The sequence below is a fragment of the Calidris pugnax genome, unplaced genomic scaffold, assembly GCF_001431845.1.
Source record: "Calidris pugnax isolate Ruff unplaced genomic scaffold, ASM143184v1 scaffold56, whole genome shotgun sequence".
NCBI classification, from domain to species: domain Eukaryota; kingdom Metazoa; phylum Chordata; class Aves; order Charadriiformes; family Scolopacidae; genus Calidris; species Calidris pugnax.
The window spans coordinates 2,359,433-2,386,534 of NW_015090839.1; the positions used below are offsets into that span (position 1 = coordinate 2,359,433).

General features: G+C 42.6%; 1 protein-coding gene across 1 annotated transcript in view; it reads left to right on the top strand.

Annotated features, from left to right (window-relative positions):
- The window catches only part of STON2 (stonin 2), a 73,452-nt gene extending 46,595 nt beyond the window's left edge, over positions 1-26,857 (top strand). Inside the window, exons 5-7 of the mRNA XM_014941797.1 lie at positions 12,391-14,226; positions 20,491-20,693; positions 22,256-26,857. Coding sequence (XP_014797283.1) covers positions 12,391-14,226; positions 20,491-20,693; positions 22,256-22,339 — 2,123 coding nt within the window. The 3' untranslated portion in view covers positions 22,340-26,857. The remainder of the gene's footprint in view (positions 1-12,390; positions 14,227-20,490; positions 20,694-22,255) is intronic.
- Positions 26,858-27,102: the final 245 nt, after the last annotated feature.

A 27,102-nucleotide genomic window follows, 5' to 3' on the forward strand; every position in this document is an offset into this window, starting at 1 on the left:
TTACATGAACACGCTGACAAGTTTTCTGTTTTCCGGCATCCTTGGGAGTCCTTTCGTTGTGTGCGTACAGAGGGTGTGAGCTGGGTCAGCTCTGTTCCTTTCCAAAGTTGGCTGAAGTTCTGGTTTGGTGTGGTTGTGCTGGTCAGACTGGCAGGACAGGCACGCTCTGCTGATACAGCCCTGCTGTTAGAAACACTCTCCAAGGCAGCCCTTCTAACATTAGTATAGTTTTCCTGGACAGACAAAACCTGAAAACATCTTTAAGTGTCACCATAAAGGAGGCTAAAGTTAGTTTACCACCACTGGGAATATTTCTTCTTGCCATGTCCTGTCTCCCTAAAGCATCTGGCTCAGCAAATCTCCAAACCACATCTTTAAAGGCATCGAGGTGGGAAACAGCAACACAGCACCCCGACTCAACCCTGCACCCGCTTTACAGGAGCATCACAGGGATTTTGAAGACAAAATTGTAATTTATTTCCACAATAAAGTGGTGCCTGTCTGGCTGTAACAAGAATGTTTCAGTATCTGTGGCAGCAAACATCTGCTTTCCAAGGTCACGGTTACTGTTTGGAAGCTCTAGGACTTTTCTCAGCATTTTTGTTCAATGCAAAGCTTTTCTTGTTTGAAATCTCTGAGCAGCCACATAGGTCGCACTTTTGTCATCCCAATTTCTACCTGAGCAAACATTTCAGTCTTTCAGATGTACAGTTTAAAAGAGCAAGTCCTCATGCCCTTACAGTCACAGAGTGAAGAGCAACCCTATGCTCACCTTAGACTCTTGGAAAAACTCCCAAATCTTTCTTCATTTTATAAATGAAATGCTCTCCAGCCCACTTTACCAGTCAGTCTTGGCATCTCAGCCTTTCTTTGTCCCAAGGATATTTTCTGTATTTTGGTATTGTGTAAGACAGTTCATAATTTTTAACCTTCCAACATTGTGCAAGGCAGATGGATAAAAAATAACTGTATTTTAACTTATTAATTCGCATGATAGTTTCCATCAAGAGCTAGTAAGAGATACTCTTTCTATTCATCATCAGGTTTTTTTTCCCCAATTAATGTCAGGTGAGTCTTGGCAGAGGGAGCCGTGCCGTACACGCTTTCTCTTTAGAAAAAAACAGTATTTGTCATAACTTAGATCTCAAGAGAGAGTACTGCTGACTGGTGCTGACCTTTTGGCTTGCCTTCAGTATTTTTGGTGGGATCCTTCTTGCTTGTAAATAATGTGGATAGTGCTGTTTCTCAGTGTATGGGAGGAGCAGTAAGAAGCACATTCCCAGTATTTCTCCTTGCAGTTCATAGCCAGTCCTGTTCAAGCATCCGGTCTCAGCTGTTCACTGCAGCTCCTCCACCTTTCTGTTTGTTCTCAGCCTGATACACCTACTCACAAACAGCTAGTACACACGGAAATTCCTTGGCACGCATGGGTTAAGTTTTGCTCAACCAAGGGCCACAGCTTCCACTGTATCCAATTATATTATTCCCTACAGGAGCTCCCTCGCTTATTCCATTTATCCTGCATGGTCCCTAGAAAACCCACAAGCTTTCACATGACTTACCATAGCCTATTCATCAAACACACTTGACAACAGCCATTAACTTTCCATCACATCAGTAGATTTGCTTTGCTGCAGAGAGAAAACTTCTGGAACAGAGGGCATAAATTGCTGGCTGAAGGTCACTTAGACAATCACGTAGTTCAGATTAGCACCTAGGCCTTCTGCAACCCATTCCTGTGTCATATCCTTTGCATCGTGCATCTTCTCAGGCACCTGTAATTATCATTATTTGATGAGGGTGGGGGTGTTGCTTTGGCAGGTGCATCCTCAGCAACATGGACATGGGTCAAGCATTACATGTAGATCAGGCTGTCCTTTCTGTTTTCTCACACTATTTCCAGCTGCTCTCCTTCAGTCCTTTGTGGTATCTGTCAAAAAACGCTCCAGGAATTAAAAATACTAAAGAATTTTACCTACACGTGGCTTTGCTATAGCTCCTCTCACCTTTGCATTGAGCACCTCAGCTGTTAATTCATAAAACTTGACTGTAGCCTGGAGCTCCCACATGGTTTGAGTCAAGAAGGACTGGCCAAAATGGCTGCCCTCGCATAGTTACATGGTCTTCTCTGCACTTTAAACAGAAAATGTTTGCATGACAAGCTACAGGGGGAGAAAATATGAGCTTCAGGCAAAAGTGGAGCACTGTTAACTTCTATAATTTATAAGTATGTATCAGCTGTATTGGCTGTGGAACAAATCTGTCTTTACAGTTAATCAGGAAACTAAATTATTAAAAGATGTAGCTGAAGTTGAAGTTTCCACAGAGCCTTACCTTAGAAACTGGGAAGGGAGTCTGGGTTTTTTGAAATAAGAGCAGTGGCATAACTTGTAAATCATTTTGATATTGCTCAGGATAGAGGTAGTATAAATATGAGATTACCTCTTGCCCGGATAACCTGAGATACTCAGACAAATCTGGCAGACAGGATGTGAGCTGCTGACTTGATATGATATAAAACTTGATCCTGGGAAATGCCTTGGGTGCAGGAATGAGGAAGTTAGCGCTACTATTTTTAAATGTTGTGGGGAGCCAGAAACGTTGGGCAATAGTGCATTTTGAAGATGTAAAACAACAAATGTCGTTTTTTCTCCTCTTTCCCCCGTCACCTTTTTCTCTGCAGTATAGAGGTTTGAGTCATTTTCTATTGATATAAATGTTAATTTTGTACCTTTCGATGTCAGCCATCAAGCAAAACACATTCCTTCTCTTCTTGATATACTTTGTCCTGCCTCCTCCCAAATGATGTGCAGATACGGGCATCAGTGTTTATTTTCGTGAGCAGTGAAGTGAGCTCTGGTGCAGGCTTATTTGACATCCCTGTGTCCTGACTTGTCTTTTTTTTGCTTCAGAATCAGCATGAGGCTGAGCAACCAGGTGGGGTGATGTTGGCTTCAGCCAGGCAGAAGCTGCCCAGTTGTGAGTCAGGGGTCAGCCAGTTATTTTGTTCCCACTATCAGGCTGTCATAAGCTGGTGTTACCATTTGTGGTCACTGCCAGTAGAGTTTCTGAATTGATGGACTGGGAATAGCAAGCCCAAACTCTTTCAGACACCTAACACACATGGTGGTCTCTTGCCTACAGTTTTCCTCTGGCTACGGGAACAGTTCTGGCATTTACTCAACAGAGCCAGACCCCCGCCTTCATGCAATCCTGCAACTGCCTTCTGGATCCATAACTTGGTGCAGGAGGCCATAGTGTGTTGCTTTGCAGTCAAAGGTTATGCCGCTTGATGGGACTTCAGGCACTGAAGACAAAGCTTAAGAGGTCTGCAAATCCCTGTGTTTCACTACCAGTCCCTTACACGTGGCTTGTAAAATTATGACATGATGTAGCAGCGTATTGTCTGTGCATGAGAGATTTATGTAACTGCTCTTTGCAAAAGAGAGTTTGTTGAACGATTCGTGCTACTACCAGCTCCTCTGAGATGGAGTGGGATTGACGTTGCCTTTGTAGGGTTGGCTACAGATTTATTCTGCTTTCAAAATACCCTGAACTTCCTGAAACATCCTGGGCCAGCTGGAGCATTTCTCTTCCCTTATTGGCCCTCAGAATATTCCCTCACGAGTTCTGTGGCCCTGTCTGGGTGGATTGAAGTGATGTGGAGTGATGCTGTATGTGCTGCTGATTGGAGTCAGGGGGAGGCAGACCTCTGTGGGCAGAAGCAAAGTCCAAAGGACACTCAGAGGCAAACTGACCTGGTTTATCCGAGCCAATGCACTTTGAAAGGAACTGCTTTTGAAAAATGTCACAGGCATGTCTTCCATTGTCCTCATCTGCTCCTTGTTCTCCTGCTGGATAAAAGATGAAGCGGGGGGACTCACTCTTCACCAGAGAACTTGTCACTCCCTTACCCTTCCTCTGCTGGAAGAGGCACAGCTCTGCACGTCCCAGCTCGCACACAGGCTTTGTCCAGCCTGGCCAAACTGGGAGCGTGAGTACTGCACTGGTAGTGATGGTGACTAAGGCTGGGGTGTAGTTACAGCCTCGGTGACCTCTGGACTGAGCACACCTTGCTGAGAACAAGGTTAGACAACATAGTGCTAAAAGTACGTCAGTCAGATCTGTGCTGTGTCTTCAGGGGTGGAGACAAAGCTGCCTTGTAATGAATCACGTAGGTGTGCTTTGTTGCCAAGATGTTTACTTCATGAGTATACTATGTTTGTTTAGTAGAATTAAGTTCTCAGGAAAAAACCAAGCAGGTTTTAACGCTTTCTCCACTTCTTACCTGAGATCTGTTCACAACTTGGCTCAAATGATTCCTAATTATAAAGCAGTAGTGTTGTCTCGCATACACGTTGTGAATTCTTTGAACAGGCATAGTCTTGTCTAAATCTTGTAAAAATCTTGAAGACTTCCTCTAATTGTATCAGTCTTAATGTACCACCTTCTGGCCAGCTAATGGAAGCACATGAACTGATCTTCAGGAAAAACACATGCTTTCTAGATCGGTGACTCTCAAATGGGTTTAAATCAAAAAGCCTTCTTTTCTGAAATAGTTTTGGGGCCCATTCACTATCATTGTTTGGCACCTAAGAGAAAAATTCCACTTTTTGTAAGTACATTACAAAAACAAAACTTATTTACTTCCATTTCTTTAAAAAGCCTTCTAGACTGAAAAAAAATCAAAGAAAGCTGGGTTTAAAAAATAAATAATGTTTTTTCTTAGAGTACCTAATGTCTTTTAGCTATAGCTAGGAGAGTTTTATTCCCTTTTAAAGTTCCTTATTGCCATGACTTATTGCCACATAATTCCTACCTGACGTGAAGATCTAATAGTTTCTTCAAGACACTAACAACCTTGTCCATGACTTGCATGAGCTATGTCTAATTTGGAATCTGCTGTTCAAATGATAAATTGATATTAATTAGAGACCCAGGCATATAGGCACTTCTATTTCAAAGCTGTATATCTATCTTTGCTGCAATGTTTTGGTAATTTATGGATAGGTTGTGTGTTTGTTCTTGGCTGTAATTCTGTCTAAGAGTGTTAGTAAGCTAACTTCTAAGTGTTTACAGATTAAAGCCTACATGGTATATTTGGAAAGCAGATTTTCTGAATACAGACGTCTGCTGTAGGAGTCCAGTTTACCAGCCTTGTGCACGAGGTGTGTTACAGAGGCTTGGTTTTGTTTTATGACCAGCCAGATCCATTCTCAACATGTAAGAAACTTTTACAAAACTGAAGTTATAGCCGAGAGCAGATGGCATAGCTGAGATCTGTACAAGGAAAAGGAGAGTTAACTGTACAGAGATCATGAGTTGCTTAAATATTGTTTCAGTTATTCCATATCACATCTGAAATATGGGTTTTTTTTCATAAGTCAGAGTTTTAACTACTCAATAAAAATAACACAGTAAAAATATTGAGTATTGTAAAAATCTATCATGTGGAAAAGTTCAAAGTTGCAAATTGATTTTGTTTTGTTGAGCATTTTCTTTACTCAAGGAATAATGACAGGGCTCTGATTGAATTTCAGGCTTCATTTAATTAATTGAATAAAGATAGCCAGAGGAGCAGAAAACAGGTGAGACAGAAAAAGGCATTCAGGTAACAAAGCTGGTTGCAACGAAGCTTCCAGCTGCAACTACCACTGTTCTAATGGGTACTCTGATGTCAGTTTTTAATGGTTACATCAGGCTTGGTTGTTGGGAGCATGTTCTCTTCCCTCTCCAAGCAGCAAGAGGCAATGTCAGTGAAGGAGACGCAAGGTGAATAATTTAGGGCAATGAAACACGGTGAGCACCAATGCCTGAAATGCAGTAGTCCTACCTTCTCCTAAATATATAACTTTGTGTAGCTATAGAATAACAAGAAAATGTCAAAACATCAGTCCACATATGGACAAGTCCACAGAATCTTCTAGGGTCCATTAGGATAGTACACGGAGGACAGTCCTTTTCAACAGTTTTTTTGCAGTATGAGGGCTGCTGCAATCTAGCTGTGAGACACTGTCATAATTTGCTTGTATTTCATCTGCAGTTTAGTTTCTGAGCAATGACTTCCATTTAAAATGAAATTTAGCAGTTCTTATAAAGATTAGAGACTCATGGGGATAAACTAATTGAACATAGATGAAATTCATTGTGTTTTAAATAGAGCTGGAAGCTCTGTGATATAACTTCTTTGAAACTTCGGATGATTTAACTTCTTTTGACAATTAAACTTCTTTTGGGACCTATGATGAATTTGCAGTAGTTAACCAAGCAACAGGAATCATATGAGTCATTAGCCCACTGCTGGGAACTGACTATTTAGTACTTCAGACTAGAACTGCTGCGGATTTGGGTTAAAACTACACCGAGTTTAATCAGGCCACTGATTTACATGGCCTAAATTTAGATACCCAAGTTCAAAGGGATGTCGTGGTAGAATAAGACAAAGTATGATGAACTCAAATGTTATCTAAGGATGAATCCATTCACCGTGATCTGAGAAGCCTGTCAGGTGGGAGGAGGAGAAGGAATAAGAAAGGGAACCGTAGAGATCAGGTCTGTGACTTCAGTCTTTCATCTTGCACCTTCTGCTGGTTGCTTAGTCTGTGATGACTTTGAAATGTCTCTTAGCTGTGCCATAAAGTATGGAGTTAAAATCGTAACTACTGTGTTAACAGCTCAACACGCCAGAGAACTAGATTCCTGTTAAAATTTTGTATGTGGTGTATTCAGCAGCAGGAGTAGAGGGCAATGACTATGTCATCTCCTCCACACGTCAGATCTTGCAGAGACACTCCAAATCTTCAGGAATGCTTACAAATGTGCTTTCTAGCCTATTGGGTGTTGGTGCTCACGGGGTTTGGGGCTTTCCAGCCCCTTCCCATCACCCTCTTGCAAGGAGGCAAGGTAATTGCCTCTTATGTCTCCAAAATCTATTCTGAAACTCATGGGAAGAAAGTGTCCTGCAAGCTTGGAGAGGTCATTTCTAGGTATTCCTTTAATGTTACCACATGCTGATTGATAGCACAGGTACTCAGGAAGCATGAGGAGCTAATAACTGTTATCCTCAAAGGTGTATCCTCTCTGCAAAATAAGCAGATCGTAACTTCCCACAGACGAGAAGCTTTCTGTGCTTTGAGCTGCAGATTCATTGCTGCAACTGATTTCCCTGGCACGTTTCTGCTGTAGTTTTGTTTGGCTGGAGAAAGTTGTGCTGATGTCTGCAGCAGTAACACGTTAGACCTTCCACCATGAACAGAGCTGTGATAAACAGGAAAGCTTACAAAGCCAGGCCTGGCTTCGTGGCTTGTACCCAACTTGAAACTCGTTGCAAGTGCATAGATATAACAGAAATACTAATTGAATCAGTTTATAGGTTTGTATCCAACTCTGTGACATTTACACACGCTGTGTTTTATGAGAGTCCTGGAAATGCACTGGATACTGTAGCACGGAGGAACAATCACTGTTCCACATTTAACACTCTTATAGTCAAAAATTACAAAAAGTGGGAAGAGAACCAGAAGTTGTGAGAGTGATGAGGCATTTTCCTCAGAGCCACACAGGAGGTCAGTGGCCAGGCTGGAAATGGGAATCTGGTTGGATCCCTTCAGAACTATCCACCCTCTCTTTAAACTACACCCTCTGTCTTGGGAGGATCAGAAACATGATGAACCACCAAAAAAAAAAAGCGCACAGACACACGTGTTGTGACTTGGGCATGGAAAAGCAACACAAGGAGATGACCAGATATGGACATCAGAGAAAGTATGTGAAAGTATCACCTTTGTCAAGGAGAGAGAACTCCAGCACAGCAGCCTGGGCCATCATTTCTCCCAGATTCAGACACCACGGGTTGTGTGATTGGCTTCCTCTTGACCTGGTGGATTTTAAACACCAAGTCTGCAGTACTACCTGCCTGAATGTCAATGTCTGGTGGACTTTATGTAGATTACTTTGACAGCAAGCATCCTAGAATAGATCCACTATGCCAACAGAAAAGTTAGCAGTGCTTACTTGGAGGGACCGGTGTTGGCTGCATCAAGGAAGCAAGTACCCCACTGGAGGTGTGACCATGTTAAGGGTATGCCTGTACCTGTACAGGCTGAAGTGTAAAGTAGAGCTATCTGAATTAAATGTAAATTAATGTATTCAGGTAACAGGAACAGTCACGCCATGAAGCTCTGAGCTAATTTCTATTGAGGCAAAGTAGAGGAGTAGTCAGAAGTTTCAAAATCCAGGCTTTTGCTCAGATCCATTTCTTAAAGTCACTAACTGTCTTTTTTTGAAAGGTGTGCAACACTGTCAGATCTTCTTCCTACTTCCGTGGCACAGTTTCAGCCATGAACAGTTTGCAATATCAATGTCCTTTAGCAGTCAGATGGCTGCCTTCCCCCAGGCGTAAGTAACGTGATATTACCTGGTGGTTTTGGTCAAAATAGTATAAACAGAAGAATGAAAAGATGAAACAATAAAGAGAACCAAAGCCTTTCTTCCTTGTAGTGAGTCACAACGCTGATCATAGTGAGATGTTCTACATTCAATGCAGGTTGACGTTTCATTGTTCACCAGTGACTTAAGCTTCCAAATTCTTTAATAGTCTGGTAATGATGTTCAGGCATGTAAGCAGTAAGGTACGGCCAGTGCTGGTTGCAGGCACCACTTATGTGGGGGAATGACTGCAGAGATGGATGGTTGTGTGGGCAGCCTGAGGCTGCCTGCCCCACAGCTCACGTGTTGCTGGTGTCACTGGGAAAGGAGATGGAGCTACTGTCCCCTTCACCTCCTTGGTAAACCTGCTCCTGTGTTTTGTAGCTGGCTGAAGCAACCTGTCAGGTTGGAATCTGGCAAGGTCAGACAGGTACTTTAATTTTGCAAAGTAAACACCTATCAAAGTCAATGGCTTAGGAAAGCAAAGTCAGTCGGTCAAGAAGGAAAAAACAAGTGCTTTGTTTTGATTGCTTCTTCCTTTTTTTAATGCAGATCTAGTCTTTCATAGAATCATAGAATAGTTTGGGTTGGAAGGGACCTTTAAAGGCCACCTAGTCCAATCCCTCAGCGATGAGCAGGGACATCTTCAGCTACCTCAGGTTGCTCAGAGCCTTGGGCAACCTGACCTTGAATGTTTCCAGGGATGGGGCATCTACCACCTCTCTGGGCAACTTGTTCCAATGTTTCACCACCCTCATTGTCAAAAATTTCTTCCTTCTATCTAGTCTAAATCTACCCTCTTTTAGTTTAAAACCATTGCCACTTGTCCTATTGTAACAACCCCTGCTATAAAATTTGTCCCCATCTTTATTACGAGCCCACTTCTAAGTATTGAAAAGCCACAATCAGGTGTCCCCAGAGCTTTCTCCAGGCTGAACAACCCCACCTGTCTCAGCCTGTCCTCACAGGAGAGGTGCTCCAGCCCTCTGATCATTTTTTACAGTCTGGTCAGGCTTTCTCAGTCAGGAGTCACTCTGGGTTGAAGACTAGCGATTGCGCTATTGTCTTGATTTATTTTGTAGGAAGGAATTTGGAAGCAGTTACGAAAGCAAGAAGTACAATAATGAACGCAACATTCCTCTAGGGAATTGCTTTCCTAAGTGTCCTCTCCCAGACCTACTGGGGTGCTGCCAAACTGAAGGACATTTGCATTTTAAACATTATCATCCATGTTCAGGAACTCGTCAAAAGTTAAGAAAGGAAAAATCTCAAGTCATTGTCTGAGCTGTCCTCTGGCAGTGCCAAGATTTTTCACCGTGCCATATTTGCCTTTGCAGCACAGGTGCCAGTATTTCTCTTGGAATATACACTCTATTTCATCTACTTCTCAGGAACTTTCTTTGGATGCTTAGCTGCATTAGCATATTAGTATTTTTAGCCTCCCTGTTATTAGTCATTCTCTTACAGACAAAGCTAAAAACCTGTCTTTTCTAGAACCACCTCTGTATTCTTCAAATATTTGTAAACTAAACTATATGGTTCCTTGGCAACAGTAGAATATAGTTTTGATTATAGTTTGGGAAAGAAAGACAATTTCACTTCCTAGATTTGACACTTCCACATATCACATGAAATAACAGTTTATTGATTTTTCTAGAAAATAAAATTACACAAATGCTTACATTTATAAAGCCATCTTCTCTTAATTTTTCTTCTGAATTTCTGGGCATCTGGATCAAATTTATTTTATAAAACTTGTTCAGTTCAGAAAGAAATTTTGTCAGGTGATTTTTGTGTGGTTTTCACATGGGCTTTCAAGGAGGTCTTCTCATCTGCCTCTCTCAGACTTACCAGAAGTGTTAATACTTTTATTTGTGGAATCAGATTTGGTTTCTGCAGTTCAAAAGCTAATGGAGAAGAAAGGGGAAGGTTAAATTGCAGATGGCAAAGTGGTGGTACTCTTATCACATCTTTCCATTGCCTTTGCTTTGCTTCAGAGGATTACATGCTTGCTAACCAAAGTCCTGGAAAGACATGAGACAACACAGAAGATATTGGTGTGGCCCTGAGGATCAGAACAACATCAGAGATTATTCTTGTTGGGCTTTTTATTACTTCCTTAGGGTGTGGTTGTAGATGATAATCAGTTTGTTTGTTGTTTTTTTTTCCCCCACATATCTATTTATAGTCTTATATATATATATGGCAAAACTTAACAGATTAAGAACCCACCACTGTACCCAGTGGCACAACCAGTATCGGGGACTACAGAGAGGCATCGTGCAAAGCTGGGAGTGAAAGGGCAGGGTAGAGAAGAAAATCCGAGAAACTGAGCTAGTGCCACATCTTTTCAAATACACTTTAAAATGCATGGATGGTCTGTCAAAGGTGTCTGCTCTGAGTTTAGCTTTGTTATTATTGTGGCCTGGAAAACAAATTGGTATCATTGTGCTTCATATATAATTCTAGAACTTGCATGATATGTTTTGTCCTTAGATCAAAAGGTTGGGTGCACTTCCATACAGCTGGGCTGAGGGGTCTGGAAAATCAAGTTACTCAAGACATAATAAGCTAATGGCAGGACTTTGGCTTAGATGAGTATCCCCTCTTTCATATTCTAAATGGTAACTGTAATAAAAATTCAAATTGTCTGTTATGGTTGAGGCAGAATGGAAATCAAGTTCATCTTTTTTGCAAACTGGTAGCAATTTAAATAATGGCTTAAATAGTTTGTTGTTGTTAATATTGTAAAATATGCTCACATGACAGGTGTACAGCCATACCAAAGTGCTACAGTTTACACTCACATTTCTCCTTGTGCTGAAGAACAGTGACTTGTGTAAAACATGGGATCTATAGATTTCTCAGAGACAAAAGGCACAAATGCTAGCACTGCTGTATCAGAGAGAGAACAAACCCGTGGAGCAGATGCAGAGTACAATTTCATGCTGGCTGCTTATTTTGAGGAGCGCTCTGATTCCTTAGCCCAGTGGGAATAAATGAGAAGAAAACCTTTTAATTTCTGAACTCTGAGAATTTATGCTCATTTTGGAAAACACCTCATTGACACTGCTGCTATCTCCTCCGGATAGAGTTGGGATTGAAATAGCACAGTATGATGCAGTCTTCTGGGAAGTGTCTTGGCAAAGCCTGAGACTAGGAAAGCAGCAGTCAAAGGTGCCATGTCCTGACAGAGGATGACGACAGCTCCCACAATACAAGTCAAAAATATGTTTTTCCTTATCCTAACTTAGAGCCCTAGATCACAGCTGCTCCAAGAGATTTCTCAGAGACATCCAAGGTCTGGCAGACTCATTCCCACTGACTAAGCCAAGGAGTCTCTTGGCTGAACACATCCTGGTCAAAAATGCCACTGAGGCATCTTTTATGGTCCCTCCACCATATCCCTGTGTGCTTTTGTGATAACAACCAGTGTGCACACAAGTATGTGGGGACAGAGTGGAGAAGAGCTCTTCCTCAATGCTCATTTCTTCTCCCCACTGGATTCTTCTGTAGAGAAGGGGTATGGGGACAGAAAGGAAAAAAATTAGAACAAGGGAGAGAGGGGACAAAACCAGCAAATGACAGAAGATAAGTGCAGAGAAGAAATGCAGCCTGAAAGTTTAGAGAGGGAAGCTTTTTTAACTACAAGATGTAGGCTGTTTCTTTTTTAGGTCATTATGTTTGAATGAGAGCAATTCGATCATTGCGGTCATTCTTTTTTGTCTTTCTTCCTGCATTTCTTTTCTGTGTTAAACTGTCCATTTAAAACTGGCTGAATCTATTTCTTTATTCTTGCCAGACTTTTCAGCATTTTAGCCAAGTCTTTTGATTATCTTCTTTGCCCAGCATATGAATAGGCCTTTCTTGAGCATGCAAACTATTGTGCAGACTGTATTTTTCTTTCTAGGTAACTTCAGAATAATTAGCTGAAATTTCCTCCCCTCCCCTCTTTTTTTAAAGACAATTCATCATCTCTCCAGGAAGATGAAGAGGTAGATATGGAGGCTGTCAACTGGCAGCCAAACAACACTTCCATGAATGGGCATTCATCTACCCCAACCACAGTTCGCTTTCCCAGCTGGGTGACTTTTGATGACAATGAAGTCAGTTTTTCACCGCAGAACCTGTCTCCCTTGAAAACAGACACCCCACCTGCAGAAACACCGACTCCAGATGTTAACTTTAACCTCACTACATCCTTTAAGAAAAGAGAACGTCCTAAAAGCACATTGGGTGACCTCTCCAAAATTAAAAAACTAGATCTCTCGTCCTTAACCAAGTTGCCTTCTGTTGAAACACCACCATGGAGTGCTACTAATCCCTTCCTGGATGAATCTCTGCGAGATGTCCAACCCTCACCCATCAATCCATTCAGTTCATTCTTCGAGGAGCGAGACAGGCGTTCCAAAAGTTCTTCTGTCTCCAGCGCTCCAGGCAAAAGCCAAAGAGACTCTCTCATTATTCTCCATCAAGAGCCTGACACCATCAGTTTCCATGAGGCAAACAAAAGCGTAACCCACACAGATGCCGTAGAACAGCTCAAGCAGCTCCAGATTGGAGACCCAGATCGTGTGAGCAGCCCTACCTTGCCTGATGATGACCCCACGATGCCGTGTGATCTGGATGCAGCCTTATTTAACCTGGCACCAGCTCAGCCAAAGGATGGATGGCCAATGATGCTCAGGATCCCAGAGAAGAAGAATATTATGTCATCCAGGCACTGGGGACCAATATACGTCAAGCTGACGGACAGTGGATGTATACAGCTTTTTTATGAGAAAGGACTGGAGAAGCCTTTCCGGGAATTCAAACTTGAAATCAATCATGAGATTTCAGAGCGCAAACTGCAGAACTATGATGAGAACGGGAGGATACACAGCGTGCGGTTGGACCGCACAACCTACAAGGAGAAGAAGAAGTATCAGCCTAAGCCAGCCATTGCTCACACAGCAGAAAGAGAGCAAATTATCAAGCTTGGGACTACAGATTATGAAGACTTCCTTAGCTTCATCAGTGCTGTGCAAGACACGCTGATGAACTTGCCAGCCTCATCAACAGATCTGAGCACGGTGGGACTAAACTATCAAGAAGAAGAAATCACGGTTGATGTCAGGGACGAGTTTCATGGTATCTTGGCCAAAGGAGACAGTGCGATTCTCCAGCACAGTGTGCTGACCCATATCTATGTTCTCAGCTTCCTTTCTGGCCTGGCAGAATGCAGGCTGGGCCTTAATGATATCCTGATCAAAGGGAACGAAATCGTTGCAAGGCAGGATATTATGCCCACTACTACCACTAAGTGGATTAAATTATACAGCTGTCGGTTCCACTCGTGTGTGGATGAGGATGTGTTTAATAACTCCCGTGTTATCCTCTTCAACCCCCTGGATGCCTGCCGCTTTGAGCTGATGCGATTCAGAACTGTCTTTGCCGAGAAAACTTTGCCTTTTACTCTGAGGACGGCTGCCAGCATCAACGGTGCTGAGGTGGAGGTGCAGAGCTGGCTGATGATGTCCACTGGCTTCTCTTCCAACCGTGACCCTTTAACTCAGGTCCCTTGTGAAAATGTGATGATCCGTTACCCAGTGCCAAAGGAGTGGGTGAAGAACTTCCGCAGGGAGAGCGTCCTGGGGGAGAAATCTTTGAAAGCCAAGGTGAACAAGGGGGCTGCTTTTGGATCAACCAGTCTGTCTGGTTCTGAGCCAGTAATGAGAGTGACTTTGGGAACTGCCAAATACGAGCATGCCTTTAATTCCATCGTATGGAGAATAAACCGACTGCCTGACAAAAACTCAGGTGAGTGGCGCATACATACCATCTCTGCAGGAGTAAACTAAAAGGAGTGATGTATTTTGGAAGGTAGGGAATACTGTGTTTACACAGAGGGAGATAAATCATCCTCTGTAGCATACCAAAGGACAGCAGGTAGTTGCATGAAGCATTTATCTGAACCTTCACTGCAGTAGTTTTACGTATCCTACAAACATTGCTAATGAGAAAAACAGGCTTAGGTTTTCCTGATGCAAAAATACACCTTCTGTCTCTGCTTTTATGAGTACATTATGAGTACTTTTTATGAGTACACATACATTGCATTTTATGAGTACATGTATGCACAAATATACATGTATGTACAAATATACTCATATGTACATTTATGAGTACTCATTTTATGAGTACATTTACGAGTCTATGGGCATCAAACACCTCTGTGTGCTTAGCGCTGTTCCTGGAAGCAGGGCAAGATACGACGCTCTGGGGCTGAAGGACAGGAGCAGATAAATTGCTGCAGTTCCAGCACATGTGGTTTCTTTTCCATGTATTGCCAAGCATACTGGGCCAGTGCTATATATTGCAATGTCTATGCCACAACTAATGCCTACAAAGTGTCTGGAATGAGGATTGTAAAAGTACAGAAGGCATTGTGCAATCATTTAAAAAACAAAAACAAAGAAAAAACAAAATTCCGAAAGCCAGTTTGTGGCTATGTTTCCATAATCAGTGCAGGCACGTAAATGTAGCTCAAACCTGAAGAGAGAATGCCAACATAAAACCCACAAGTCTTTGTATTTCTAGCAACATGATCATAATTAAATATTCAAATACTACGAGCAAATTACTGGTTCCCGGCCAGTCATTCCACTTCCTGCCTTTCATGCACGGTGTGCAATAAAGCTGGACAACTCGGGTTTATTCTTATACGTAGTGAATTCGTAGTCTTCTTATTTCTCTGATCTAGACCAGCTTTTCACAACTGAGATGCACTTTTTAGTATTAATGCTGTAGTAACGCAGCCAGGTGACTGGCTGGGTTTCCATATTCAGAGTTCCCTGGAAGTTCATTGTTGTACCAGATTTGACACTTTCTAAGGACGTATGTTTTTCCTGAGTTTGAGCTACAGTGTCAGCAAAACAGTGATCCAAGTCTTAGAAACTTTTGGATCACGTTTCTACCCGAGGATCCCAGCTTACACCATCGGTCACAAATTTGGAGGGATGTCATTGACAAAAGTGAAGGCTCCACGTTCTCTGTAGTGCGGGACATGAGAGAGCTGGGGAACTCGAGAGAAATATTGCAATGAAAACTTAACCTCAGGCTGTTTATGAGCAATAACATGCTCGTGAGGAAAATCTCACTGTGCCATCTGCGTGCTCTCTGGGAACGAGATGCTGTGAAATTGGGCCTTCTGTAGCATCTTCTCTCCAAAGATCTCCACATACCATATAGACGTTGCAGCTGGGGAAACAAAAGCCATCAATCTTTAACACAGTCACAGAACCTGCTGGTAGCAAACCAGGAGAAGAGGCAGAACTCCTGGCTCTGCTGCCTCCTACGAGATGATGCCCCCCTACCCATGGCAACTTTGAGGGAGATGTTGACCTACATCTCCTATTTCCTTGATCTTGTCTCTCCAGTGTGAGGCTTTATTATATATACCCTGTGTCAGGGGGAAATGCATCAGGGATTTGGCGCTGCTGCTGGAGCCCAGCCACAGAGCATCCATCCATCAGTGTCACCGTGCAGAACGCAGGGCAGCTGGTATCTGTTTACATCCTGAGAGGAAGAGAGTGTCCTCACCCCTCTGGTCAGGTCAGATGTAATTTCAGGGAAAGGAAGGGCCTTGCAAGCACTATTTTGGCCAGGACATATGAGGTATGTGAGAGGGAATCCCAAAGTGGTGACAGGGCAGGCCAAGCCTAGTTTTAAATCTGACCTTGCCTCTCAAGGACCATTTACATTACTTGACAGTACTTGTCCCATGTTTTTTCTTACTCAAATTATATGGCAAACCAAGAGGGATATAAACTGGAACTGATCAATGCTCAAAAGCATTGATTCCTACTCCTTCTTAGATTTTCCTGATGGACCACATACAGTTCTGACCATGTGATACTGATCCGTGGTCTACTCCCAACCTTGTGCGTGCTTGGCTGTGTCCAGCCCTGCCCACAAGCCATATAGTAACTCACCTCCACCTATTTGCAGAATTCCCTATAATTGCACAGTTCTCAAGCATTAAGTATAAAACTACTCCCCTGACTCACAACTTCATGCTCTGTTATTGCGGCACCTGCAACTCGCCCCTTACAGCGCTCTGGGTCCTCTCTAAATGTCTGATTTGCTAATGAGCTGTTCTGGTGCCTGGGACTCCAGCAGGAGAGAGGTGGGGGCATCACCCTGCAGCTGGTGAGAAATGCTGCAGGTAGCCACAGTCTTCAGCTCCACCCTGCCTCCAGAGACCACACACAGTCTGTCCATGCGACTTGGAGGATGTGCATTGCATGGCTCCCTGCAATGGTGCAGGCTTTGTGTGGACGTGAGGTGTGGGACACCATCAGCCCTGCCCGTGATGGGCAGGCAATACCCCAGCCCCAGAGGGCAGGAGAGCCGGTCCCTCCCGAAACTCACCGCTCACATTCAGGCTGTGCTATCCTACCACCCAGATTGGTAAGAATTATTTCAGCAGCTTCGCTGTCTTATCCAAATGTTTTCTCTCTATGCTTTCTAATGGGATGGGGCCCTTTGCATCTCACCAGAGGAACTCGTTATCAGCACCGTCTGTAGCGTTCCCTAGCCAAAGCCTCTGCTTATGACTGGGTGTTGAAAATCATACGACAAATGAAGGACTGTGTGTACTCTGACTATGATTTGACCTAAAAAAAAAAATATGGACTGGATTCTACTGAGCACATTGCTGAAATCCTTTCCAAAATAGCTTGTTAAACTTTATTGCCCTTCTCATATTCACAATTAATATGATCAAAGCACTTGATAAAGAAAGCCTATTCACAGGCTCTGCAGAGCTTCAGTTGCAGCTGGCTGGGCTCCACATGTTTGGTTTTTTTATAATCCACCAGCAGAATATTAGGAAAACATCCACCCGGTCTTCAATCGTGGGAAAACGGTCTTCCAGCGAAGCAGGGCTGTAGCCTCTATGCAGAGCCTTGGATCTGGATATTTGAACTTTGGTCTAGTTTGGCTGTGGATCCCAGGCATGCCTCCTGCTATACTTTTTGAAGTAAATTAAATCCTTTAATCCATCAGAGTAGTTTGGAACAGATTCCCTCCAATCACAGTAACCCATGCATATATATGAATTATCTTATCAGATCCTTGATTGTCAGAATGAAATATTAGTAGCTCAAGGAGGCAAGAAATGCAAAACAAAAGCAGTCCATTGATTTCCTCCTGATTTTACTGAAAATCATACCTGTCCATTAGAGGAGGAGCTCTGAATGAGCCTGTTGAACAAACAGAAGGTCTGTACAAGTTGTGCCTCGTGTGCCGCACGCTCGGAACACTAGTGAACGCTGATGTGGTTGGTGGTTTTGCTGTAGTTTTGGTGGAGGAGTTGCTCTCCTAATCAGTTCATCTGGTTGCCTGCTGTGCTGAGCTGGTTTAAATTAATAACTTCCATATTTTTTTTAGTGTTGTGCATAGTCTTTTCTGTTAGTAGGTACTCCTACTAGAAAGAGTTAGATTACTGAAAAATTGCTGTGTTAATTGCACTGCATTAATTTTTTTTTTTTTTTCTTTTTTCCCTTTATTCCTCCCCCCCTTTTTTTCTTCTGAGCCTGTGTATATCCATCAACATTCAGGTGTGTTAGAAGAGTGGTTGTTCCAGTTGAAATTATGAAGAGTTTAATAGCTCAGATCTCCAAATCACCTGCCACACAGCGTGCTCAGGCCCAGTTAAAGACTTCCCTTCGTGTTACCTTCGTACAGGTCCATCCCAAAGGCACCCGAGCACGTGCCAGCTCAGGAGTGCAGCGGTGCAGGCTGAACATTTGGTAGCTGTGGGGCACAGAGCCCCCTCTCCTGGGCTGCTGTGGGCCACCCCTGCAGCCCAGACCGTCTGAAGGAGCAACCCATGGCAAACCAGAGGAGAAGAAAGCATAGCGAAGCAGATTACAATGGAAGGATTACAATGAGGAGTCTTCTGAGACTGGTACAGGGTGAGGAAAGAGATAGGAAGGGATGGGGAGCCTGAGACCGGGAGTTGGTTGCCAGCACCGAGTGCCAAACACAGAATTTTTGAGCCAGGAGTGACTCATTTTTGGGCATCTTCCTAACGCAGGGCCAGAAGCAGTGATTGCCAGGAATGTGCAGCAGCACCCAGGTGTCCCATGGCAGGGGCTGACGGGCACAGCCACCACAGGTCTGCCCACCACAGCCAAGCTCAAGAACTGGGCAGAAGCAAAAGCCCTCCCGTGCTGGAGAGCAGAGTGTTTGTTCTCTGTGAGAGCACATGGGGCTGCTGCGAGCCTGTGGTGAGACCTTCTTCTTGAAGGTCTTCCATGAGACCTTCCTCTTGAAGGTCTTCTGTGCACCACTGCTATTCAGCCAGAAAAAGCGTGCTCCAGGTGTGGAATGGTGGGAAGCACTGTCAGAGAGAGATCCCATCTCACTTTAGAACCAGGGAGCTGTGCTTGGAATAATTAATCCTGATGAAAAGCCAGTGATGTATTTTAATGCATGCAGAGCTCGAGCTTTTATATCTGCTCAATACAGCACCCACTCATCCCTAGCTTGGCTCCCGCTGTGGTGCTGCGTATCTCCGTGGTCTCTGCTGAACAGCACAGCCTCCCACTGGATGTGCTGCACAGAACTAAGTGTATAAACCTTCCCGTTGTGAGGAAGCTCGGGCTACACTGTTCGGAACCATGAGGCTGACTCTAGATGGAATTTTTACCCAGACTTACACCCGGGTGAAATTTTTTCCCAACTCTATTTCAGAGGTTAAGTGGGATGTTGCAATGCCTAAGTCCTCTAAAGGCTGCTCAGTTGCATCCTGTTGGCACAAGTAATATCTCAAAAACCCACTTCTTGCTTTTCAAGCTCGACAAGGCTGACTTTTGGGCTGAGCTCTGGATGAGGTGCTGATTTCCTTGTCAAGGCCCAGGCTTGCAAGTCCTTCACCTTCAGAGGTGGTGTTTTCCTCCTCTTCCCAGGGGGAGCTTCTGGGCTTTTCCCCACCCAGTTATTTTTACTCTGCCTGCCTTTCTCCTCCCTTTTGTCCTATACACCTCGCTGAGCTGTATGGAGAAGGTCTTTCCCAAGGAACAAATAGTCAGAAATCCTAAAGCCTGTAGCAGTGGCAGACAAGGATCCCATTCATTTATTTATACACTATTTTCACTTACACATATTTAGATAATAGGATCCTGTCTATCAGAAAGCCCAAGGTGGTTTTGAAGACTCTCATCCTCATTTTGCCAACAGAGAAACTGAGGCACAGACATTAAATGACTTGCTGAAGGGCTCAGGGAGTTGGCAGCAGTCAGAAATAAAACCAACCTAGCTTGGCTCGCAGCCCCTACTTTGATTTTTAAACATCACTGCTTTCCAGCAAAACAAAGGGGAAAAAATAATGACAAAAGTTATCATTTACAGATGACAAAGCTAAATGTGATTATTTCCTCACCTTGCAATCTTTAATGACCAGCCACCTTGTTGAGGGTTAGAGTAAGGAATCAATAGTTATTTCCAAGCCCTGCACAGATTTGCTTTTTGAAACCAGAAAAGTTATTTAAGCTTATTCAGTATATTTATTTTTTTTGCTAAAAATGTGGATAACAATTCCTATATATATATATCTATCCCCATATATATATGCCATATATATCCCTATATATGTATCTGCCATATTAATGTGAATAAATATTGATTTCAAATAAATGTGAAATCCCACCTTTACTTACTGTCAATCCATGACATTTCAGAAGGATGTGCCACAATGTACTTAGTGTGTTACATACACTGGGGGAATCAGAGGAGGGGAAATACCTTTACCCCATGGTGCTTGATTTACATCTCATATTTTCACCTGCTAAAGGCAAACTAAAGGGATCATCAGTCCTTTTTGCAGTTTATTTTGTTTAATGCCTCTGGAAAGTCCCAACGTTACTGAAGCAGGTAAGATACTGTCACTTGCTACAAAGCAGTTCACTTAGGCAGATTCTGGGTTTCTTGCAGTTTTGTGATGTCGCTTCCTCCTAGATGTTGTCTTTTTTGATCCATCCAACACAACTTTCATGTCTGTTTGCTCTCTTTTTCCAGCTTCTGGCCATCCTCACTGCTTCTTCTGTCACCTAGAGCTTGGCTCTGACCGGGAAGTGCCTTCCAGTTTTGTCCGCTACGTAGATGTGGAATTTGACATGCCCACCACTTCTGCCTCCAAAGCCACCGTTCGGTCCATCTCTGTTGAGGACAAGACCGACGTGAGGAAGTGGGTCAACTATTCAGCACACTACAGTTACAAGGTAAAACGGAGCACGTGGCAGTCGCCGTGGTTACTTTGCACACTACATTGACTTGAGAAGTGTGGGCAGACAAATAAATGCCATGGGCAGATGCGGTGGGAGTTTGGCACGTGCCGGGCTCTGTGCAGTAGCTGCCCATGTGCAGCCTCTTGATTCACAAACAAGTGGTGGATTATCCCTCAGCAAAGATGGAATAACCTCGCTTGCAGTGCTTTATGGAAGAGTGTCCTGGTTTGAAGTACTACAGAACCGATTTTCTGTTCAGTAATTTTACTTTTCAGTTAAGTCTTCAAACAGTGTCTGCTTCCAGAGTGGTAAGGTCTGATGCTCAAAGTTAATACCAAGGAATAGTATGTAGAGAGGCTCTTTCTTATACTTATTGCTGTAACAACCAAGGTCAGCTCACTTTGGTATTTGCCCTGTTGGAGGGTTGAAAGTGGAAAAGCATAGAGGGGTCCCAGCTGGGGGGAGAAGCAGACAGGACAGGTGACCTGAAACTGACAGCGGGATATTCCGTCCCACCTGCATCAGGCTGGGTCACATAAGTCTCTCCTGTATTTTCTCTCCCTCTCCCTTCTTCTCTGGGAAGGGAGAGAGAGAAGTAGAGGGAGCATCTGTCATTCGTTTAGTGGCCAGGCCAGCCCAAACCATGACAAAGAGCACACACATGCACACAGCCAGGCTCTGGGCCTTAGCTGATAATGGCAGAAGTGTGAACTGGGAGTTTCGCTGCTCTTCGTAGCAGCTACAGTAGGAGTGCTACAACAGACAAAAAGATCACATTATTTTTGTGCTTAAATATTTCTTCTTCCTGCCTGCCCTAAGGAGAGGAGCAGATGGGAAAATGCAGTATGTATATACCTGCCAAGAATCTCAGGATGCCAAAATTTGCATGTCAGCTGATCACTCAGCAGAGAAATTGGCATCCTACCCACCTTCTTTCAGAGCAATGCTGAGGGATACTGAAAGATTCTCATGGCAAATATTTTTAACAGTAATTGTAATTGCATTTTTAGTAGTCTCTTAAATTCCCTGGAGATGGTATTTGATCTTCCTAAGTATCCCTGTTCAGAATTAAACATTGGATTATCCCTGAGTTTTCAGAGGTGTTGAAATTTAGAAAGCAAATGTAGATGTGCATCTTGTAAATGAATCTCTTTGCTTTATATATGAGTCTTTGCAGAGTTTAAAATTGAGGCTGGTCATCTGCTGTCTCTCAGGAAGCCACCTATCCTCTGCAGGTTTGGTTCTGGGTTTGGATTCAGAGTACAGCTGGGGATGGTAACAAATAGAAAATCGTGAGACCGGTTCTCTGCATGACATTGCCTCTTCTGGAAATGATGTCATTACACTGTTGGATCATAAAACTGTTTGGATTAGACTGAAAACACTTAGAATAAATCAAATCCAGCTTTCCCTCCTCAGTCTATTTCTCTTCACAACCCTCTCAGTTTACCAAGAGTTTCTTCACTGAGCAGGACATGAATCACCACTAAGGAAGACTTTTGAGTCTTTTTCTTTCCATTCTCATTAGAAATGTTCTCCTCTTTTTCCTCTGCCAGGTCGAAATAGAGCAGAAGAAAAGCTTGAATGAGGATCTGAAGGGAGAAGATGCTGCAAATGTCAATGAATGTGCTACGCAGTGAAGGAAGCTCAGTCTGCAGGTCACAAGAGGGGTTGTCAAATTAACAACCTGGAAGAAAGGACTTGCAGGGTTTTGGTTATTTTTCTTTAAGAAGTATGGAGTACTACTCTTAAAATAATGCTCTGAAGGGTGTTATTTTTCCTTGTGATGATCCATACTTTGAGAAGAAGCTCGCCAGTGATTTGTTTGGAGCGGACCCATGGGCTTTTGCTGGAATGATTTAAGTACAGTTAGTATAGACAGAATGACTGGTATCACAGTCAAGCCTGCCTTTTCTGCCTCTTCACTGTCCAGGTTCTGCACTGAAGTACGGTCTGGCACCATCACAGCCAGACCAGAAAGCAGCCTTTATCTCACTGACAATCTTGCCCTCCTATGTTAAGCATTTTTTTTTTGTATTCCTGTTGATTTGGTCATCGGCAGATCCGCTGAGCTGCCAAATGAAACTCAGGGAGTGGTAAGTGAAAAATGATACAAAATCTCTTTTCTGAAGTGGTCCACGGAGTGAAACCCCTGAGCCTCAATCTGGAGAATCAACAGACTCTGCATCTTCAGCATAGTAGATGGGCAAGCAGATGAACTACAGACAGGACAGCTAATTATGTAGCTGTTCTTCTAATCACCCTCTTCTGTCTCATCCTCTGAACGACAACATGTCACTGTGCACATTTTCATGGCGTCTGCACAAGTTACATGAAAGCCTCTGCAGTTTCTTAAAATTTGTATTTGTTAGTCTGGGCTGTTCTGTTATCTTGACTGAACATGGTTATAGCTGCTAGTAACAGGGAATGTGTCTTACAATAGAGCCGATCCAGGAGGGACTTTGCTAAGATTAGATCATTCCTGCCTAGAAAGATATTTAAGGGAAAAACATTGGGGTTTGGATCTGGGTGGTTTGGGGGGTTTTTTTGTGTTTTCTTGGATGGGTAAGGTGGATGGTTATTGAAAATGCCAGAACATGATTACTTTAACAGACACTGTCGTTTGCCTTCCTGAAACTCCTTGGAGTGTCCTTGCTTGCAGTGCAATATTACTTTCATGTTCTATCTTGAACATACAACACGTCAGTTGTATCTTTACAAAACCCCCACTAACTGGGACCCAAAATCTTTTTTTGAAAATTAAAAACAAGCTTCCCATCATGGATATTTTTCAATCTCTATTTAGCTGTAAGTAACAGCAAGTCTTAATTCTTATTTCTAAATAAAAATGCAGAAGGCAAAAATCACTCCTTCATATATATGTTCAGATAAAACAGTGTTCAAAATACATTTTTTTGTAGTTGTTTCCATGGCTTGCATAATATTTTTTCTCAATGTAATTTTAAATGTCAGAAAAGTAATTTATTAAATCATTTCTCTTTTGAAAGGTTACTGCTGACTTTAAAATCACGTTTGGAAAGCCTTAGCAATGTAATTTAAAATCATAATGAATTAAAATGAAAGATTTCTTATAAATTTATAGATTTATTTTAGTTTGCATTTCATATAACAGAAAATTCCTACTTTCACTGTGACTCCTGTAAAAATCACTACAGTGTTAAGATCCCAAATAAAACATGAGATTAATTATAGCGGTAGAATTTAAAACAAATTATAATTTGTTGAACTTCTGACCTTCTGCCTTTTTATACGCATCTAAATTCCAGGCCTAGATCAACCTAGTGGTTTATATTTACACAGTACACAACTGTAAATATGTAAAGTCTCAGTCCTTGGAGGAGTTCTTAGCACACAAATAATCCTGTACTGGAGGTGGTCCCACCAGGCGCCCCTCGCTCAGAACACACAGGTTAGTCCTAAGCATTTGCAGCAGCTCTCGGTGCATGGAAGAATGCTGTTAACTTTTACAAAGCATTCTGAGATCAGTGGATTAAAATGACTGATCAAGCACAAAGAATCATTATTTATGAAGGAATAACTGGTGTAGGTTGGGAAATCTCTGAGAGCAGGGGCTGAATTCATGGCTGATTCTCAGCTCCGTGACAGGCTGGCTGTGATGAGTTGCGTGGCAGCTCCTGTCTACAAAATTCCCTCTGCTTTTCAAAGGCATTCAAAGGACTCCTGGGTGTTTCCCCTGTTTTTCACTGCAGCTCCTGAAACTGTACAGTTTCTGAAAAGGACCAGCAAGAAATCCAGCAAAACCAAGCAGAAGGAGCGCTGAGATGTTGCTGAGCAAGTGTGAGAATGTTGTGTGAAAGCAACAGGTGGGAGAGTCCCTGCTCTCACCCGCGGTGTCTGAAGTTTTGCCTGTTGCTCCCCAGCCCTTGAAAACACAAGTATGTAATAACAAATAAGCAAAATTGTGTTGACCTCCTTAAAGAGGGGAGAAAATCAAAGGCATATCATTTTCCATCTCTCTTAATTTCTTAAACTGTTCAGTTTCTATCATACTCCATCCACAGAATATTTCATGCCCCAAAAATTGAAAGATTAATATATTGGAGGTTTCTGGATTTACTTAATTTTTCTACCTCTCCATCACTTTCATCACTGATACTTTTTTTTTTTATTCAAAGTTAATGAATGACAGAGCGAGCATGGGCCTGACTCCGATCTCTCTCATGTAGCTAGTTAAACGACAGAAGTGTGTCTTCCAGTCCTCATGGAGTTATGCAGGCAAAACTGGAAAAGTGTTCTGGGTTATAAAAAAGCTATTTTAATCCATTCTGATCTCTGGAGAATATCTTTCTGATGTACTTCCCACTGAATTTTCAAGAGTTTAGGATTAATACCTTGGCCAGAGTTTCAAAAGAACTCATTTCCTACTGAAGCACTAGAGTAAGCAGTTTGATTTTTCAAAAGAGCACTAACAGCCAAAATCTTTAGATAATCCAGTGTTGGTATCACCAAGTGTCACCACTGAATTTTTTTTTCAGCCCAGCACCATTAGGAGCACTGAGCATTTGAACACCGGGATCCTAAGCGCTCTTTTTGAGATGATGCTCTTCTTGTTGGATTAAACAGTGACAATTTTTCAGTGTTAGATACTGTCACTGTGTGAACTTTATCTCCACGAATCGTATACTCTTCCTCCCTAGCGGTACAGCAGTAATTTGGACAGACTGTTGATGGGGCTGAGGGGAAAAGAGCTGAGAGTTCTGTCAGTTTTAGAGTAGCAGAAGTGATTTAGATACAAGCTATGCCTGGAGTGGGGATGATTTTTTAATTGTTTGTTTTTTTTTTTATCTTGGAGAAAAAAAAATCTCTTTTGATAGTTTCAGTTTAGTGCTCGTTTTGAGAAACAGAATCACAGTCCTTCGTTTTACTGGAAAGCTTTGTAGTACCCAAACACTCCGTGCAGGAAACGTGCCTTCAAGGTAAGCATACATTTACTCCCTGAAGCTATTCCCACTTTCAGCCTTCTTTCCATTTCTCATTATGGTTTTGTTTCATTTTTGTACTGTGGTAAGACTTGAGGTATTGCAGGGAATTTTGCCTAGAAAAATAAACAGTCTTTGATCACAAGGGTAAAGATGAAAAACATCTCCGTGCAGCTGAGCTTATTCTAGTGAGTGCCTCTGACATTTATTGCCTGTGGACACTCTGCTAGCAAAGGCAAATGGGCAAATTCAGCTGAGAATTGCTCTGACTGACTGATGTGATTTTTATCCTTTATTTTATTTAGACTCAAATTTAGTCATCCTATGAAGGAGACAGATTTTAGGTTCTCCATTTTAGCAGTATCGTAAGAAACATTGCAGAAATAACTTACCTTTTCTGGTGGGTTGCTGGCTGACATATTTCCTTGACAGGACATGCAAGACCTGTTGGTCTATCTGTCCACATGACTTAGTAGCTGCTAAAACTCCCTTTTGATCAGTCACCCCGCAGGACAGAGAGCAATTGCATGCAAAAGAGCATGAAAGCAGGAGGAGAAGGTATACAAAGTTCAGCCTGGAGGTACTGAACTCTGCTGCTTGCATGAAACTCTCAGTAATTTCCGTGGCCCTTGAGCACACACAAACTAATCAAGCCCTTGATAGGTCACCTCTGTTCCAGAGGCTGAAAAATTCCTTTTAGTGGCTCTTAGCAGCTCATGTTTACAGCTGTACTCATCTCCAGAACTGTCCAGTGCAGGAATCTGCAGCACACGGAGATCACTTACGGGAGAAGTACCTCCCCTCTGCTGCCACTGAAGTTAAATCTACATCATGAGTTTGTTGAGATAAGAAATTTTGTACGATAACAGGCATAGCTGTTCCTAGCCTCCCTGTTTTGTTCAGCCACCCACCCATCTATCCTTCCATCCATCCATCCATCCATCCGTCCTCCCCTCCCTCCCTCTCTCTTTCCTGTACTTGCGATTCATTCTTTGCACTATTGACATCGGTTGATTTGATGATTATTTTGTAACATGTTCCTACCTTTTCGTTTTGTAAAATAAGAAAGTCTATACACTGGCTCACTTTGTAGAAGTGGTTTATGTTTTTTTCTTTTATCAGTTGAAATGGGATGTCATGTTTTGTTTGAACTGTGGGAAAACTTAATAAATGTTAAGATAAAACGGTATATCCACATTTTCACTGTGAGATTGAAGTGATATGTGCTGTATATTCTGATGAGTCCGAAGTCTTGACTTCAGAAGAGGAAAAGGGGATGTTTTGAATGGCACAAAGAAGGACAAGTAATGGGGTTATATACAGAAAAGAGACTATTTCAGTTGATTGTCCAGCCTAAACGATAGACTGCAAAGGAAATAGTGTAGTGACAGGACAAGGGGTAATGGTTTTAAATTGGAAGAGGGGAGATTTAGATTAGATAC